At 45.6% G+C, this 18574-nt stretch overlaps 1 protein-coding gene across 4 annotated transcripts in view; it reads right to left on the reverse strand.

Annotated features, from left to right (window-relative positions):
- LOC148759116 (dual specificity tyrosine-phosphorylation-regulated kinase 4-like) overlaps nt 1-18574 on the reverse strand; it is a 45042-nt gene that overhangs the window by 18103 nt on the left and 8365 nt on the right. For 2 of the 4 annotated variants that reach the window (XM_088801335.1, XM_088801332.1), the window contains exons 1-6: nt 13344-13504; nt 8921-9001; nt 8105-8221; nt 7185-7323; nt 2812-2975; nt 142-278 (exon numbers count right to left, since the gene is read on the reverse strand). In XM_088801335.1, coding sequence (XP_088657461.1) covers nt 142-278; nt 2812-2975; nt 7185-7323; nt 8105-8221; nt 8921-8941 — 578 coding nt within the window. In that variant the 5' untranslated portion in view covers nt 8942-9001; nt 13344-13504. Of the gene's footprint in view, nt 1-141; nt 279-2811; nt 2976-7184; nt 7324-8104; nt 8222-8920; nt 9002-13343; nt 13507-18574 lie in introns of those variants that run through there. The other 2 variants (XM_088801336.1, XM_088801329.1) reach the window with 2 other exon arrangements.

The raw sequence follows: 18574 nt of genomic DNA on the forward strand, positions 1-18574 counted from the left end.
TCTTCACTCCCCCCCCCCCATGGAGTCAGATAGGTAGAGAAGGAGGAAAGACAGAGGCAGAGGCAGAGTCAGGAAGGGTTGGCATTACGAAGGGGCCAGGGTTGTCAGTCCCTCCTGTACAGCCGATGCCATCCACCACACCTCTTCTTGTTCCTGATGATTTTCAAGGCCACCAACTCATTGTTTTTGTGATCCAAGCACTTGGCCACCTGTCCAAAGGACCCTTTCCCGATCATCTCCAGAACCTCGTAGCGGTAGGCAATGTGGTCATGCAGGACCTGCAGAAGCCAGGCAAAGGGTGAGGAGCAGGCCATGGCCCTGCGGCTTCCCTGACACTGGGGCCCCTGGATACTCATCCTCAGTTCATGGCTCGTTCTTGGGGAGAACTTTCACTAGGTGCTGGTGCAACTCCCAACCTCCTCTCATTGCTACTACAATGGTCATGGTGTTGCCCGGATCCCAGGCCTGCCATGTGGTGCCAGGAAAGTCCCACTGGCTCTGTCCATGTCGGGCCGTGCAAACCACATGGCAGACTCTTCGGGAAGAGCAGCAGCTTCAGTTTGGAGAAAGTTCTGTTTCTGACCCCTCAAGTGTCTCTATCAATCAGAGAAGGCTTTAAGTCTGTTCTTCCTCTTCCTGGCCAGATCTGGTTCTCCTTTTGACTTTTCCAGATTTAATTCTATCTTGGAGTTAGAAGTACACAACTTGGACTTTTCTCAACTAAGAAAAGAAGTGTTTTCCAAGAGCCAGAATCATCCATGTCTCTCCATGTGCTGAAAACTAGGGAGGAGGTGTTTAGCCCAAGCAACAGGAAATTACCAATAAAAAAAGACTTTTCTGGGTGGCTTCAGACAAGCCACTTACCCACTCTGAACTGTAGTGCTCTCGTCTGTAACTGACGGTTCTAGATAGGATTATCTCTAAGGTCCTCGAGCTCAGAGTATCTGTGATTCCTAGCGTTACACTCCTGAATTCGGGAGAGGTGTTTGTGTTCAGGTCCTCACGACGTGTTTGTGGTTGTGTGGTGGGGATCTGTTCATATAGCAGGAATCAAGACCATGAATATGAACATGTGCAACTTGACTGATATGTGGAAGTAGAGGACTCTGCTTGTGAGGTCTGTCATGAGAATGTATGCGGAACGAATGTTGGTGTAAAGGCACATGTGTTTCCCTGATATTTGTGCATATCGTCTACATGCCACCAGTTTGGGGGTGTCAGAATTACTCACTCACATGTCAACTTGAATGCTGGTTGTGGTTACTTGAGCCCAAGGACCAGGTCCTACTCATTTTTGATAGTTCCCTTTATATTTCAGAGTCTAGCAGATGCCCAAGCATATGATAGGTTCTCAACAAATAGGTATTCAATGAACATTTGCTGACAGGATAAATGTGAGAATGTAGTTGTGTTTCTTGTTTAGGAATTTGCTATATACATTGTGTATCTGTGTGTGCACTGGATGTAGTGAGGCTAGAGATTCCAAGCATACAGGAAGCACACATATCCTTTCCCCCCAACCAAAACATAGCTTTCTAAGATTTGAGACTGAAGAACTGAGTTCCAGTGAATTAGCTTAAAGGTAGTGTGACATCCCTGGGAAATTTCCCAGAGACCCTAGGCCCAGGTTGGGGGTGGGGGATTTGAGGATGGCTGGCTGAATTGGAGGTAAGGTTTATATTAATGATTCTTAACCAAGGACCCATTAACAACCCCCCCTTCCCTGCCCACCTGCTGAAATTTTGAGTATGGGTGTCTTTTCTGGGGTGAGAATTTATAGCTTTTATCAGATTCCCAAAGGGATCCTTGACCTAAAAAATGTTGAGAACTAGGGCTCTAGATAGAGGGTGTGTGCCAGAAACTCTAAATCCTTTCTTCTCAAAGTGGGTCCAAGGACCAGCAGCATGGGTACCACCTGGCAGCTTTTTAGAAAGGCAAAAAGTCAGGCTCCACCTTAGACCGCTGGATAAGAATCTACATTTTTAACAAGACCCCCAGGTGATTTCTGCACACAGTAGCTTCAGAAACACAGCCCTCAATGCTGTTGAAATAATCTGCCTCTTCTGTGAAGCCATCAAAGACCAATACTATCTCCTAAGCCTAACCAAATTAGGAAAAAATATGTCCAGAGGAGGAAATGCCCACCAGCCCCACCAGCCTGGGGGCCAAGCATCACTCATCTGGACTTTCTCAGAAGTGGAAATTGCTTCCTGAAGTGAAAGGGGCACCTTCCACTGTCCAGATTTCATCTTCAGGCTGGGAAGAGACCCTGTCCTGGGAAGCCCCAGAGATACAGTCAGAAGAAGGAAAGAAGAGGCCACTGGGATCCATTTTTGGAAAAATGAAGGAAGTCAAACACCAGAGACTATAGTGGCAAAAGCTTTTTTCCCCCGCCTGTGGGGTAAATGATATTCATTATAAAATAGAAAAAAGGTCTGTTCATGGGCTTGTACGGAGGAAACAGAAACAGGGAATGCTGGGGAGATTGCATCTTATTCCATAGTCTGGCTTTTTCCAAGAGGTCCAAGCTGTGAAGCCTCTGAGAGTTCACCCAGGATACCTGTTACCCCAAATGCTCTTGGAGAAAATCAGTGTTCTGTTATCAGAATAGTTTGTACATTAACTACATGTGTTCCTGTTTTTAAACATGGCATTTCTTTGGGTTACCACCTACTAGGATCCTTCAGTATGCCTGGTCCCAGACATATCAGCACCAAATGCTATAAAATACCCCATACGTTTTTCCTTTCCAGACTATCTCTTGTCCCCAAGCCCCACACCCAGCATTTTCACGACCTATTCTCCCATCACCTTCATATAGGAGCCGTGTTCATCATCAAAACTTGTCTTGCTGAATTTCTCAGGAGCCATGTGGAGCTTCTCAGCTTCGAGCCCCAGGAACCACAGCTCTGCATAGCCCAGGATTTCATTTTGCTCATAAGAAGACAGCTGGTTCTTAAAAAACCTTAAGGCCTCTGTGTGAAAAACACTGTAGTTGTCAGTTAACTTGAGGCAACTTGGGGATCTGCCCAGGGTGCAGGTGACGGCAGCCCTTCAAGTTCGTGAGCCAGTCAGCCCTTTCCTCAACTAGATGGCTCACTAAGTAAGGACGATGTATCGTGAGTCTCACAGGGTGGAACTGTCGCACAGATAAATGTCAAGGTGTTGTATGATCCCAGTACAGGTGTTGCACTGATTCCAAAGGAAGGGAAAGGGAGAAGTCAGTATCCAAAGAGCTGTGGGTTGCAGTAGCATGGGTAAGAAATCCAGGAGTAAACTTAGTGTCAACAATTGTACCGTGTTTCCCCAAAAGTAAGACCTAGCCGGACCATCAGCTTTAATGCGTCTTTTGGAGCAAAAATTATTGTAAGACCCAATCTTATATTATATTACATTATGTATGACCGGGTCTTATATTAAAATAAAACCAGGTCTTATATTATATTATATAAGACCCGGTCTTATATTAAAATAAAACCGGGTCTTATATTAATTTTTGCTACAAAACACGCATTAGAGCTGATGGTCCAGCTAGGTCTTATTTTCGGGGAAACACGGTATGTAGAAAAGGAAGCAATTGCCCAAGTTAATATGGTCTCGGGCTACACAAACAGTCTATCCTGAGAGGGTCTACAAACTACAATGCCTTCAGGGGCCAAGCAGATGGCAAACGTGACTCTCAAGGACCAGGCGGTTTTCCCAGCTGCGCCAGTGCATCCCTCCAACTCCAAGGAAGGAAGTGTGTTCACTCTTTTCTACTCTACACTGGACCGGTCACATCAGGGGTCTGGGGTTTGCTCTCGGGATGGGTGGGGTGGGATTCAAACTTTAAGAGAGAGCTAGATAAACTGCAGAGTGCTGGGAGGAAGGAAACCAAGATTGGGGAGTAGAACGGACACCATGTTATTTGACAAAATGCTGAAGAGTTGGAGAAGGAACTGCCAGGAGGAAAGAAAGACTTATGGGGGACAAGACCTGTGTGTGTGACTTCATCTATATGACGGGCAGTCATGTGTCATATATGTGAAGGGCGGTCATGTGTCATATATGTGAAGGGCGGTCATGTGTCATATATGTGAAGGGCGGTCATGTGTCATATATATGACGGGCAGTCATGTGTCATATATGTGAAGGGCGGTCATGTGTCATATATATGAAGGGCGGTCATGTGTCATATATATGAAGGGCGGTCATGTGTCATATATATGAAGGGCAGTCATGTGTCATATATATGACGGGCGGTCATGTGTCATATATGTGAAGGGCAGTCATGTGTCATATATATGAAGGGTGGTCATGTGTCATATATGTGAAGGGCGGTCATGTGTCATATATATGACGGGCATTCATGTGTCATATATGTGAAGGGCGGTCATGTGTCATATATATGAAGGGCGGTCATGTGTCATATATATGAAGGGCGGTCATGTGTCATATATATGAAGGGCGGTCATGTGTCATATATATGAAGGGCGGTCATGTGTCATATATATGACGGGCAGTCATGTGTCATATATGTGAAGGGCGGTCATGTGTCATATATATGACGGGCAGTCATGTGTCATATATATGAAGGGCGGTCATGTGTCATATATATGAAGGGCGGTCATGTGTCATATATATGAAGGGTGGTCATGTGTCATATATATGAAGGGCGGTCATGTGTCATATATATGAAGGGCGGTTATGTGTCATATATATGAAGAGTGATTATGTGTCATATATATGAAGGAGAGTCATATATATGAAGGGCAGTCATGTGTCATATATATGAAGGGCGGTTATGTGTCATATATATGAAGAGTGATTATGTGTCATATATATGAAGGAGAGTCATATATATGAAGGGCGGTCATGTGTCATATATATGAAGGGCGGTCATGTGTCATATATGTGAAGGGCGGTCATGTGTCATATATGTGAAGGGCGGTCATGTGTCATATATATGAAGGGCGGTCATGTGTCATATATGTGAAGGGCGGTCATGTGTCATATATGTGAAGGGTGGTCATGTGTCATATATATGAAGGGCGGTCATGTGTCATATATGTGAAGGGCGGTCATGTGTCATATGTGAAGGGCGGTCATGTGTCATATATATGAAGAGTGATTATGTGTCATATATATGAAGGAGAGTCATATATATGAAGGGCAGTCATGTGTCATATATATGAAGGGCGGTTATGTGTCATATATATGAAGAGTGATTATGTGTCATATATATGAAGGAGAGTCATATATATGAAGGGCGGTCATGTGTCATATATATGAAGGGCGGTCATGTGTCATATATGTGAAGGGCGGTCATGTGTCATATATGTGAAGGGCGGTCATGTGTCATATATGTGAAGGGCGGTCATGTGTCATATATGTGAAGGGCGGTCATGTGTCATATATATGAAGGGCGGTCATGTGTCATATATGTGAAGGGCGGTCATGTGTCATATATGTGAAGGGCGGTCATGTGTCATATATGTGAAGGGCGGTCATGTGTCATATGTGAAGGGCGGTCATGTGTCATATATATGAAGGGCGGTCATGTGTCATATATATGAAGGGCGGTCATGTGTCATATATGTGAAGGGCGGTCATGTGTCATATATGTGAAGGGCGGTCATGTGTCATATATGTGAAGGGCGGTCATGTGTCATATATGTGAAGGGCGGTCATGTGTCATATGTGAAGGGCGGTCATGTGTCATATATGTGAAGGGCGGTCGTGTGTCATATATGTGAAGGGCGGTCGTGTGTCATATATGTGAAGGGCGGTCGTGTGTCATATATGTGAAGGGCGGTCGTGTGTCATATATGTGAAGGGCGGTCGTGTGTCATATATGTGAAGGGCGGTCGTGTGTCATATATGTGAAGGGCGGTCGTGTGTCATATATGTGAAGGGCGGTCGTGTGTCATATATGTGAAGGGCGGTCATGTGTCATATATGTGAAGGGCGGTCATGTGTCATATATATGAAGGGCGGTCATGTGTCATATATATGAAGGGCGGTCATGTGTCATATATATGAAGGGCGGTCATGTGTCATATATATGAAGGGTGGTCATGTGTCATATATATGAAGAGTGATTATGTGTCATATATATGAAGGACAGTCATATATATGAAGGGCAGTCATGTGTCATATATATGAAGGGCTGTTGTGTGTCATATATATGAAGAGTGATTATGTGTCATATATATGAAGGACAGTCATATATATGAAGGGCAGTCATGTGTCATATATATGAAGGGCTGTTACGTGTGAGCTGAATAAGGCTGGTTCTTTGCCCAGAAGACAGAACCAAGGCCTGAGAGCAAGGAGGCAGACATCAGCTCTGTAAAGGCAGAACTAGCTCAGAACTGAAATGATCTCCTAGTGGGCAGTTCCTAAGATTAAGGACAACCAATTTCAAAGCTATGAGAGAAGAGCTCCAAGCATCAGATAGTGTTGGAACCTGGTACATGCTCAGTGGATTTTGTTTTTTTTCCCTTTGAACCCTGTAGGTTATGAATCTCTGTGCTTTATGAGGAGTCGGGCTCCTGGCCAAAACCTATGTGTGATCTTCCAGGCCTGACCATAGGCAGTTACGAAGGTTTTACCTTGGCAGGCCTCACGGAGGAAGCTGCCCTCCTCACAGCAGCCTGGGCACGGCCAGGGCACTGACGTCTTGGAAGAGCTGCAGTCAAGGACTCAGGTTCCCCTGGCTGGCCATGCGCTCTTACACACCTAACCCAGGAGCCTCCATTCAGAGTTCTCCTCTGGTACTTCTGCTAAGATCTCTTTATCAAGAGGAAAGAAACTTCAAGACTTTTTCCCCAACTCTGATTCAGTATTCAGTACTGTTTCGCTCCTAGCCCTTCCCCCTCCCTTTCTCCCCTTCTCCCTAAAAGACAACAGGGGCTCCCAGATGGCGAGACAGTCTGAGTGCTGATACATCTGACCCTGGTCTAGTGCCAGTCCACAGCGGGAAATGGAACAGTGGGGAGTCAGTGCTTTCCCCTAGTTAGTTTCCTGTTTATACTATCATAGGAAGTGATGAAAGGCTGGACTGGTGCTTTCACTTTGGCTTGTTGCCTTAATTGACTCCTCCAGCCTCTGGCACCTTAGCCCTCTTCAGCTCAGCTCAGCTCTTGACACCTGACCATCTCTAACCACCCTCACCACACCTTGCTGGGGCTCTGAAGGCATACCTTTTGCTGTCAGAGGCATCTTGTGCTTCCTCGGTGCTTTCTCCTTGGGCTTGGAATCTTGGGTATTAGTGTTTGAAAGGAAAGGCATCTCTGAAGTCTTGAGCTCAGAGGTCGACATCTGATTGTGAACTTGATTCTCCTGTCCAGGGAAAGAGACTTGCGATAAAGGACTCCTTAGCCTTCTCCTGGGTGTCCTAAACCATTTATCTGACCAAGAACACCCACACCCAGCCAGACTCTACTCCTTCCTCTCCAGGGAGAAATGGTAATTATGAGACAGTGGGTTTTCTCATATTTATCTCAAAGAAAGTATCTGTCTGATTCTCATTATTCTCTGTAAGACCCATGTACCTTACAGGATGCATTTGACAATTCTAGTGACATCTTATTACAGGAGAAGATGGGAACAGTATTTTCCTGTTTCTCTTGAGAAGGCTAATTCCTAACTGGATCATGACTTGCCCAAGGACACAAATACTTAAACTTATGTGTGTACAATGTCTCTTTAATTTGGCACTTTCTCACATTATCTCATTTGGTCTTTACACCAAAAAAATGAGGAGGCATTGGAGGCAAAAAAAAAAAAAAAAAAAAAAAAAAAAGTCCTCCAATGGCGTGGCAAAAACCTCCAAAGCAATGTTGTATGCTTTTACCATTTACACAAGAGATACTTCATTTTTCCTTTCCTCAATGAAAACTCATGACGACCCTATAGAGAGCCTGTTTTGTAGATAAAAGAAAGTCAATGACATTTGCTGAAGTTTACATTCATTGTAAAGAGTGAGAACAGGACTAGAGCCCAACTCTTCAGCTCACTTTGTGCTTTTCCCACCTTCCTGGGACTTTCTAAACTTGACTCTATACTGAAATCAGGTCTTTCACCTGCCTGCCGAAGGCCATGTCCACTGCCCTGCACTCACCTGATACAGCAGGGATGGCTTTAGTAGGATTTTGTGGCTGATCTGTGGGAAGCTAACCATGTTTTTCTTCCCCGTGGTATCCACAAAAGAGAGTGAAGTAATGTCAGTGTTTGTACTCTATGGAAGGAGAAAGTGGAAAAGTTACAGAAGCCTCAGGCAAGAAAATGTCTTGGAGAGTCATTTCTTCCAGCACCTTCCCCGCAGCAAGGATGCCAGACCTAAATCTGTATTTAAAGTTCTTGCAGAGAAAAGCAGAGTGGTCAGACAGATGGCCTCTGGGCTTGAATTCCTACTCCACTTATCAGCTGTAGACCTTACACAGATCATACCCTTTGTCTAAGCTTCAATCTTCTCATCAGTATCATGGGAACAACAATGGCACCTACCTCACACTTTCTGTGAGGTAAATGAGGCAATCTATGTAGAATATTCCACAAGTGTTAGCCATTATTATCATCATTCCAATATCATACCACCCTAACATGGGGAAGTTCTTCCTGCAAAATTTCCTTAGTGCAATATAAGTTCCCATTTTCTCTACATTATTGACATGACCTACTCACTTGGATGCCTCCCACCACCCTGCATTGATTAATTGATTGATTGATCAATTGATCGATTGATTAGGGAAGAGGTAATTTGACTATCAATAAATAGCAACATTGAGCATTGTGTGGAGAGGAGGCATGGTGATGTGGATAAAATGTGCTTATCTTGTCATGCTGAATTGACCAAAAATTCCTGTTCAAAACTACCCTGGCCACCTATGTGCCCTCATCCTCTCCTCGGGAAAAGATACTAAGCATCACTTCCTACCTTATGTAATAAGCGGGTCATTCTGATGTTCTTGACAGTGGAAGATGGCTTCTCGGCTTGAACCAAAGGTTTACTCTCAACCTGGATCAAGTGGAAGAGAATTGGAAATTAGTGCTTGGCATGGTTTCACCCCAAGCCACCCACACATGTATTAATATATTGCTTCATTACAATAAACAAGATACACTTGAAGCCACCTCTGCTCACCCCCTAAAGCTAGGAAGAGCCAAGAGAGACTCAAGGCACTGGGTGAATGACTGCTTGAATAAATACCCAAACAAATGATCTTTCTAGCAGTGTCTATCCTGGACTGACTTGTTCTGTGGTTTTCACACATTTAAAAAAAATATATCCACTGAACCCTTCCCTCCAATAAAATCTTAACTAGAGCCCTGGACATGAGAAGAGATCAAAGCTGAGCTGCTCTTGCTGAAGAGAAGAAAATGCCCGTTGTCTAGCCCAGGAATGCTTTCACCCTCAGAGGAGCTCCAAAGGTGCCTGAGGAGAACCTACTAGAATATAGGTGCCCAGCCTGAACACCATTGACCTGATCAGAAGAGACTTAACATCTGGAAAGAGGTGGAGGGAGGAAACCAAAGCAGCAGCACAGTGTGTCCTAGAGTAGCATGCACGCAATGAAGGCATGTGACATAATTGTGCATAGTACACAGATAATAGTTATTGAATGGTTAGGCATTTATTTTTATATCCAATTGAGAAACTATAACTAGTATGTTAAACCTACAATTCTGTTGTTGTTGTTGTTGTTGTTATTTGTCATGAGGCTAAAATTTAAGTAAAAACAATGTGAGTACACAAAAGTCATGATGGTGGCACTGAAATGACTAAAGTTCAGCAAAAACAGGCTACCGCTTGAATCTCGGTTCTACTCTTTGAAGCACAACCCAGGGGTCTCCTTCTTCCAGCCGTCTCTGAGGGAAGCAAATGACATTTGTCCAAAGCTGAGACACAGCTGGGGCCAGACTCACCTCTGTGAAACTTGGTATACCGGCTGCATTGAACTAGGAATGGGGTACAATGCTTCAACTTATTATCACCTAGCACGGCTAAGCCCTCCACAGAACTGTACTGATGTGGACTATTTAGAAGAGTCCATCCTGACCTTCTAGAATCAGGACTTGATCTGAGGGAGAGGGGACTGCCTAGAGCATGGGCCAGAGCCTCAGACCAAACTAATTTGATTAGCTAACGTGTACTGCGTACAGGATTTGGTTGTTTATTGGATAGACGACGATGATACCTGAGCAAATACTGTAATGGTGAATCTCATTAAGTGCCAACTTCTCATCAAATAAATCTGTGGGGATTAAAACTTACAACCACCAACAATGACAAGTCGGCACTGAGGATGAGTTGGGAGACTGGACAGATAAATGAAAAGTACATTAACAAAACTCACCCCAGACTAAATACCAAACACAGCGCGTGGACAATGAGAGTCAACAAAGAAGGAAGAGATCACTGTGAATGCATCTGCCCCAGAGAATATGGACAGGCTTTTTGGAATGGGTGTGGCCTGCTCTGGGCTATATTTGGGAGGAAGAGTAGAGAGTGTGTTCACTAGGTGAAACAAAAACAACAGCACCTGGGCATATTCCAGGCGTCTTCACAGCTCATGCTGGTTAACCTGGGGCATAGGTATGCTGAGGTTCTCAGTGCGAAGGTTCTCAGTGCTGAGGTTCTCAGTGCTAAGCTAAGGTACTTGGTCTTTATCTTATGGGCAATAGTAAAGCACTGACACTTTGCAAGGCTGGGAGTTACATATACAAATATTTCAGAAAGATCCCTCCAGCAGCAATGTGGCATAAAATAATGCTCACAAATATGGACTCTGAAGCAGACTCTGGTTTTGAATCCCAGCTCCACTACTCATTAGTTGCTTGACCTTTGGCAAGTTATTAACCTCTCCTCCTGTAACACGGGGATAATAACAGTACCACCTCACGGGGTTGTTGTGAGGATGAGTTGAATCCATACATGAAAAGCACGTAAACCGGTGCCTTGTATATGCTAAGGGTACGTGTTTGAGAGAGCTCATTTTCCTCATTTGTAAGATGGAAAGAGAGATCTTTGCTCATTTCTCATGAGACAGGAAAACCATGGACTCAGAAATGATGGAGAATGTGCAAAATGATGTGGAGCCTAAAATGATTACAGGAACTGAGGATGTTTAAGCTGAGAGAAGATGAAACAACACTTCTGAGAGGGTAACAATTCTGATACTGCCATACATGTACACTGGGATCAAACAATTAAATAAGTGGGTGAGACGGTAGGAACCAGGTTTTCAACTGTCAGAGTGGAAACTTACAGATAATCAAGGTCAACATTAACATTTCCACCATGTGATAATGGATTAGAGTTGGAGACATTAGTAAGAACTTAAGCTTAACTTAATATAGATACAGATGACTACATATAGAAATATTTATAGATATGTGTATACATAAGGGTTAGCGTGCACACACACACACACACACACACACACACACAGACTTCTTTGCTTTGTCAGCTGAGAGGTCCTACAAGAAATAACATCCCAGTAGAAATAAACACACTTAGCACTCAGATCGTGGTTTCTAATTCCATTCTCCAATAGGAGGAACCAAGGCTCCTAGGAAAAATAATTGACTCTAGGACTGGAGCAGGAAATGTGCAAGATGAGCCTGGAGCATCTTGTAGTGACAGAAAGTAAAGCACTGATGAAAAGAACAAAAAACAAACAACAACAAAAACATTGATAAGAATATGTCAAAAGGGCGAAAGAGCCACACTGGCTAAAGCTGGAACAATTTCAGCAACAAAATACTGTAGCATTGGATTATAACTCTAAGCATAAAATTAATATCCATGAGCCCATGCTCATGTAGCTAAAATATTTAATGAAGAAATAAATAAGGGAGAAGAGACAAATCTCCCATGCAGAAGAATCCCTAATAAATTATAGATACTTCCACCCTCAAAGAGGAGCAGCACAACTCCACTCCCTCAGCATGGGCTGTGCATAGTGACTCGTTTCCACAAAGCACCGCATGGAAAGAGAAAGAACCACTTCACCGTGGCAGAACCAGGGAGACACTACCTCCGACGCGATCCAGGTCAGCATCAACAGTCGTAAACCGTGCTGATAGCAGGCACCTTTGACAGAGTTTGATGAAAATGGCACTTCCCTTCCGTGGCCTTTGTCCCCAAATCTATAGCCCTAACCTCATCATGAGAAAAACGGCAAATTCCAATAAAAAGCATCCTACAAGATATCTGACCAGTACTCCTCAAAACTGTCAAGATCATCCCAAAAAAAGGAAAGTCTAAGAAACTGTTAGAACCAAAAGGAAGGAGCTTAAGGAGACATGAAAACTAGGTGTAATGTGGTGTCTTGGATGTAACCCTGGGACACAGAGGACATTAGGTTAAAATTAAGGAAATCTGCCTAAAGTATGGAGTCTCCTTAATAATAATGTATCAATATGTGTTCGTTAATTGTAACTAATGCCCCATACGAATGTAAGATAGAAACAGGGGAAACTGGTGCGGGGTATGGAGAGGTATGTGGGAATTCTGTACTATCTGCTCCATTTTTCTGTAAATCTAAAACTGTTCTAAAAAACATTAAGGTTATTAATAAAACAAACTCCTGAGAAGAGGGGCAATATCAGAAGGGCTGTTGCTTGACACAGTACAAACTTGTTCTACGGGGTCCAAAGAACAGAATCAGGTCAAAGTGTAGAATTTTTAGGGAGGTAGCTTCTGGTTCAGTAAAAAGAAGGCTTTTCTTAAGTTTAGAGCCTTCGTGAGGTCTTGCGAGGCAGTGAGCTCTCCACCACTGGAAGTGCCGATTCCACCCCATGAGCACCTGTGAGAAATGTGCATGGAACTGTGGGCTGGGCAAGATGTAATCTCCAAAGTCCCATCTGTCTGTAAGATTCATTCAGGGGACTCCTGACAGTGTTCAACCTTCATCCTCTTACGGAACCAAGACTGAAAACCATTGCATGTAGAACAGTGCTTCCCAACCTTTGTCACATCATGCCACACATAAAAAATTAAGTTTGGATGACAACCTGGAGTAAAGAGAGGCAGCTCACGACCAAGTGCTACCAGCCCAGGGTTCCCGGTGCCCCAGGCTTGGCCAGGCCACCGTGAGGGCTGGCAGCCTCCACAGCTCTGCACCCATAGCCCGTGCACTGGTACCGATGTATGGCCCACGCTGATGAACCTGCTGGCTGTTTTTTGTCTCCAGCAGCTTCCTCAGAGACACACAGGACCCATAACAACACTGCATTCTACCATAGCAACCCCGGGAGGCAGGAAGAAGGTGTGAGCCCGCATTCATGGTGGCCAAACAGAACGTTTCCTGTAAGACACTGGGCTTCATGACATTGTTCTGTGGTCCCTCACTGACCTCTGACCCAAGAGAACAGGAATCTCCTTAATGGTCTTGAGCTCTGTGTCCAAATGTCGAATCCTCAGCATAGAAAAGATTCTATCCACAGGGGCACCAGCATAGGTGGTGAGTCCTGTGCTGTCCGAGGCCTGGGCACTGGACGGGCTGGAGGAAGCCTGTGGAGCGGCGAGGGGCTAAGGGGCGAGGGGCTAAGGGCGGGGCTAAGGGGCGGGGCTAAGGGCGGGGCATCGGAGGAAGTGACCAGGCGGCTGCAGAACCCCTTTCTGTGCCCATCACAGCGCTCAGAGAGGCCTCTTCAAGCCAGAACCCGACTGTGACGCTCCTTTATTTTCCAGACTTTTTATATGAACATGTAGTGCTTATCATTTGAAAATACCGTTATTTAAAAACAAAAAACATTACAACAGAGAAAGCTACATGGTTCCATGCAATGCTGGGGAGGGAGGGAACAGTAACAATGGCAGGGAACTCAGTCCCCGAGAGCCTGATGGAGGGGGTTAGACTTCAGGAGACGCTGTGGAGGGAGCTGGGCTCAGAGCCTCAGAGCACGGGCACAGCAACGACACCGCAATGCGCGGATATGAAGAGAGGGAGACGTGAGTTTACAAGCAGGCGCAGGTTGCTAAGATTCTCCCATACTGAGGCCCGCGTCCAAACCAGGGGATGGCCCTGGGGTCTCCAACTAGGCTTACATCGGGTGACAGACCCAGAGGGCCTGGGCCCTGCACGACTGCACTTGGCTGCCTGATGAGACGCCTCCAGCCTGGAGCCCTGACCCTGGGTCCCTCCTCCACCTCTCTTGTGCCTGTGTCTACTGAGCTGGAGACCCCTGGGTTCCCACACTTCTTTTGTTTTCTCAGGGGGAAAAAAAGGCAAATTCCATCTCACTGCTTTGCAAAAGCCAGCTCACCTTTCTCAAACAGAAACTGAGCTCAGTGTGAAAGCTGATTCCAGGGAAAGTGAGAAAGCAGAACCCCAGATGCTCCGCCCTCACCCACATCTCTAGCCCTCATGCAAAATAGTTCAAAGTTGCCAAATTATTACAGTTACTGATTCCTGGGACTCAAGGATTCTTCCAGGAACACGTCCTTCCTGCCTCCCCCTCCAGGAGGATACATGGGATGGGCCCTGAGGATGCAGTCTTTCCTGAGCACATCTGTGTGTCAGCACAGAGCATATGCTCCAGTGGCTTTCACATTTGTCTGAAGGGCTTTCAACATACAGAATCTCAGATCTGACCTGATTCCCTAGCAGTGGCCCAGAAACCTGTATTTTTTCAAAAGCTCCCCAGGTGAGTTGTGTGCAGCCGGATTTGGGAGTCACGATATAATGCAATCCCCTCTTTGGAATCTGTCTCTCCCAACTCTGAACTTGGGTTTCCTTTATGCCATTGATGTTGACGTGTCCACCCTAATTTTTTATGAATTCTCATCTCCCCACAACGAGACTCTGTGGCAGCAAAAGTTAGGCCCTCTGTGACATGCCAGCCCTCGACAGCAGTCCCTCTGGCTGGTTCATCTCGGGGTCCCCACAGTGCCCAGCCTGTGTGTGTCAGTGTCCATGCCACAAGAGTCTACACTGACGGGGGCCACCTGCAGAGCCAGCCTTGGATTTGCTGAGTGTCTCGGGATGGGATGGATCTTCATTAAGTATCACCTTCCTTGCTGGGATGGCAGGATAAGCTATAGGCTGCTTTTAAACAAGGCTGCTTCCTTTGTATGATGTTACAGGGAAATGCCTTTACTGCAAATCTAGATTAATCAACATAAGCTGACTGCAGTAAGCATGACCTTCTCACTTGCAGGAGTGAGAGTGAGAATGTTTTTACAAATTGGCCAATTGTCACTTATGATTTCTTACCATGAGTAGCACAAATGTGTGAGAAGGAAGCTAGCCCTGCACGCCTCTGCCCACACATGCCTGGTTCAGGCACCTATTGCAATGGTCTCCTGAGCGGTTTCCCCGCCCCTCCCCCAATCCATCCTCTTCTGCCCCAGTGACCTCCGAAATTAACATGAACATCTGATCTTGTTGCTTAAATCTCCTCAGTGATGCCCTCCCAGTGCATAGAAGTCCTGGCCTACAAAGCCCTCCCAGCCTCATGCCTCGCCATGACCCTGGCCCTGCCCTTTTAGCTCCAGCAATTAGGAATGACTTGCAGTTTTCAAACACCACACTATTTCACACCTCAACACGTTTACTCCTGCTGATCCTGGGAATCTTCTCCTGTCACCCACCCTATCATCACTTCCTCCTCTCCACACCCCTGTCATTCACCTGGTGAATTCGCCCACGTTCAAGCCTCAGCCAAGGTACCACTTCCCTCCATGAAGCCTTTGTAACCATCCCTCTTGCATTTGGAACCCTCCTGCTACCCCACGCTTTGTACTTGTCCTGATCACAGCACCTGCGAAGATTTGCTGCACAGCATCTGTCTTCCTCCCAGACTGTAAGACGCTTTAATAAAAGATCTGGGTCTCATCTCAGAATCCCGAAGCCCAATGTGGTATCTCACCCATAGTAGGTACCTAAATATTTGCAAAAGGAAGGAGGGAAAAAAGGAAAGGAGGGAGAGACTGAGAGAACAGGAAGCCCTATTAGCTGTCCTCAAAGATTTGAGACGACTCTAAGCCACCCTAGGAGACCGTTGAGCTGTGACTCCAGCATCCCCATTCGGTTGGTAGTCCACACTTTCGACAGTGTAGCCACATTCCCACTCCACGTGGCTTCCACTCCCACCAGGTGCGAGTGCTCTCTTGCTGCCTGGCGCTTCCTTTTGGAAGGAAAGCCTTCTAATCAACTCCTTCACCCTAGAGAAAACCCTTCTCCCTCTCAAAGAAATTGCGTTTTCAAAGAATTCTCAGAAAAGGAAGTGCTTTGTCTCAAATAAATATCTGCTCAAAGAAGACTTTCCAGTACTGGGGAACTAGATGAAAGAAATGGTTCATTTTAGGAAAGAAGTGCTTTGCAAACCCTATCAGGCAGGAGCCCATCCCATGGGTCACACTGACACGTGACTTCTGTCAGAACAGAGGAAGAAGGCACATAGAAAGGTGAAATCTCCAGTCCTACATCCTGCATCAGTATCTTCTCCCAGTGCCACTCCACCTTCCCCTTCTCTATTTTGCGTTCTCATCATGCCAAGCCCCCACCCTTAACATTCAAAGTTAACCCACGAGTCACAGGAGAGTACATGTCCTGCCCCTTCACTCTGATCCCTATGTAGGGCTAGTTAGAGCAGAACCCCAAGACGCATGGCCTCATCTTATTACCTTGGACAGAAGCTTGGATGTTCTCATCTGTAAAGTTTAGGGAAGAAAGCAAGTGGGCTCTCAGCAGGCATCAGGGCCACCTGGCCCCCTGCCCCTAAGCCATCTAGCCTTTTCAGAAAGGCACACCTCCATAAAACAACAACCCTCACAGGGTTGTTGGTTTTTTTTCCCTCAGTTGGCTCCGCCTTGTCTCTTCCTCCTCTTCGTTAAAAAAAAAAAAAAAAAAAAAAAAAATCCCCAAGTGCCTGATCAGTGGCAAGTAAAGCTCAAGTTCTGTGATATCAAATCACAGCTTCCTCCTTACAGGCTCCATAATTCTTTCCCAGAGGCTAGAACAACTGAGAGTTCAAAACAAATGCATTAAAGCAGGGAGAGGGGATAATGAGAGAGAAGAGAAACCTGAGGGGATTCTCTAAAGAATACAAGTTCAATAATTAAGCCCAGCAGAGCACCTCAGAGATCTGGGACAAACAGGGATGTACCCAGGTTCCTCACATCCGCAGCCGAGCATTAAGCTCCTATCGCTCCACAGACCTTCGGCAAATTACGGCATTTCTCCCGCTGCCTCTTATAGCTAAGATTCTGCCCCTATAGCCCCTTGACTGTGTGTGAGGAAGCCCGTGATGCCTTGCCAGGTGGGAGCAGCCTCCCGATGACACCCACAGCTAAGGCTGGACTCTGGAGGCCAACCCCTTGGGGGGACCAGGTTTTCATCTCACCGATGCATGCCCTCCCTGGGGTCCTGCCCACCGGGTTACGCCCCTGGTGAAGGTGGAGGAGAGAGACCCTGGTGGTCCTTCGGACCTGAGGGAAGGGCAAAGCATAAGCCTGTACACCCAGATGCTTGGAGCCGCTTTCTAATGCACTCAGTGACTGGCCTTGGGGGAGATACTCCCCCTTCTGGACCTCTGGACATGGAGCTTGGAAAATCGTGGTGCTAGAAGCCACCTCAGGGAACCTGTAGTTAAAAGCTCTCATTTTACACATGGAGAAAGAGAAGCTAAGAAGGGATCCAAGTGACTTGTTGAAGATAACAACACAACAGCAGCAAGCCGGGGTCTCGAATCTATGCTCCCTGGTGCCCTCTACGGTATCGCGTTGACGTGAGGTGCTATCCTCTGACCTCTTGTGTTCTCCCATGAAACTGGGTGTGAAGGGCTTATAAAGCACTTCCCCTCCAAAGGTCTCTAATTAGATGTAAGATCATGCTTCTATTATGATGACACGTGGATACAGTTGACAATAGATAGAAACACTCAGAAAGCAAGTGTTTATTCTAAAGTAATTAAATAAATTAGACACTAATTTCCTTATAATAAAAAGTGGATTTATGCATCATGTAGAAGGACTAGAGGAGATGATTTGTAAGCCTCTGTTCCCACTGATTTAGATTTATTCTATGCGTTTGCGTATGTTATTCCTTCTGCCTGAAATGCCCTTCCTTTAGTTCACCCTGCAGTATCCCTGTTTAAATCCAGGGGGCATCATTCCCTTTGAGAGAATGTGAATCATGAGCCCTGTAACTATGTCACTTGATGGACTGTAGCTGACTGGCACATCAGTGAAGCGTGGCATTGTGCCTCGGCATTAGCCAATGGCTTAGGAAATTTTCTCTAGGCTCCCAGAGAACTTTGTTTCTACCTTAGTGAGTGTCCTTACCATGCCTTATTGTCCCTTGTCTATTTACATGTTTATGTCCCCCACTAGGCTATGCATACTAAGCAAGGAGCTGTATATTGTTTATTTTTGTATCCCAGCACCAAGGACAATGCTCGACTCAAAGCAGGCTCTCAGTAAACACTTGTGGAATGATTTATGAAAGAATTCATCAGTCAAGGGTCTTTAAAACTTCATAGGCTAGAAAAAAAGTACATGGAGTTTGGAGTTAGACAAACAGCTAGAATTCTGGCTCTGCTACTTGCTAGTTGTGTGACTTTGGCAAACCATTTACCCTTT

The sequence above is a fragment of the Rhinolophus sinicus genome, chromosome 1 (assembly GCF_057876585.1).
Source record: "Rhinolophus sinicus isolate RSI-liver-muscle chromosome 1, RSI-T2T, whole genome shotgun sequence".
Classification (NCBI taxonomy): domain Eukaryota; kingdom Metazoa; phylum Chordata; class Mammalia; order Chiroptera; family Rhinolophidae; genus Rhinolophus; species Rhinolophus sinicus.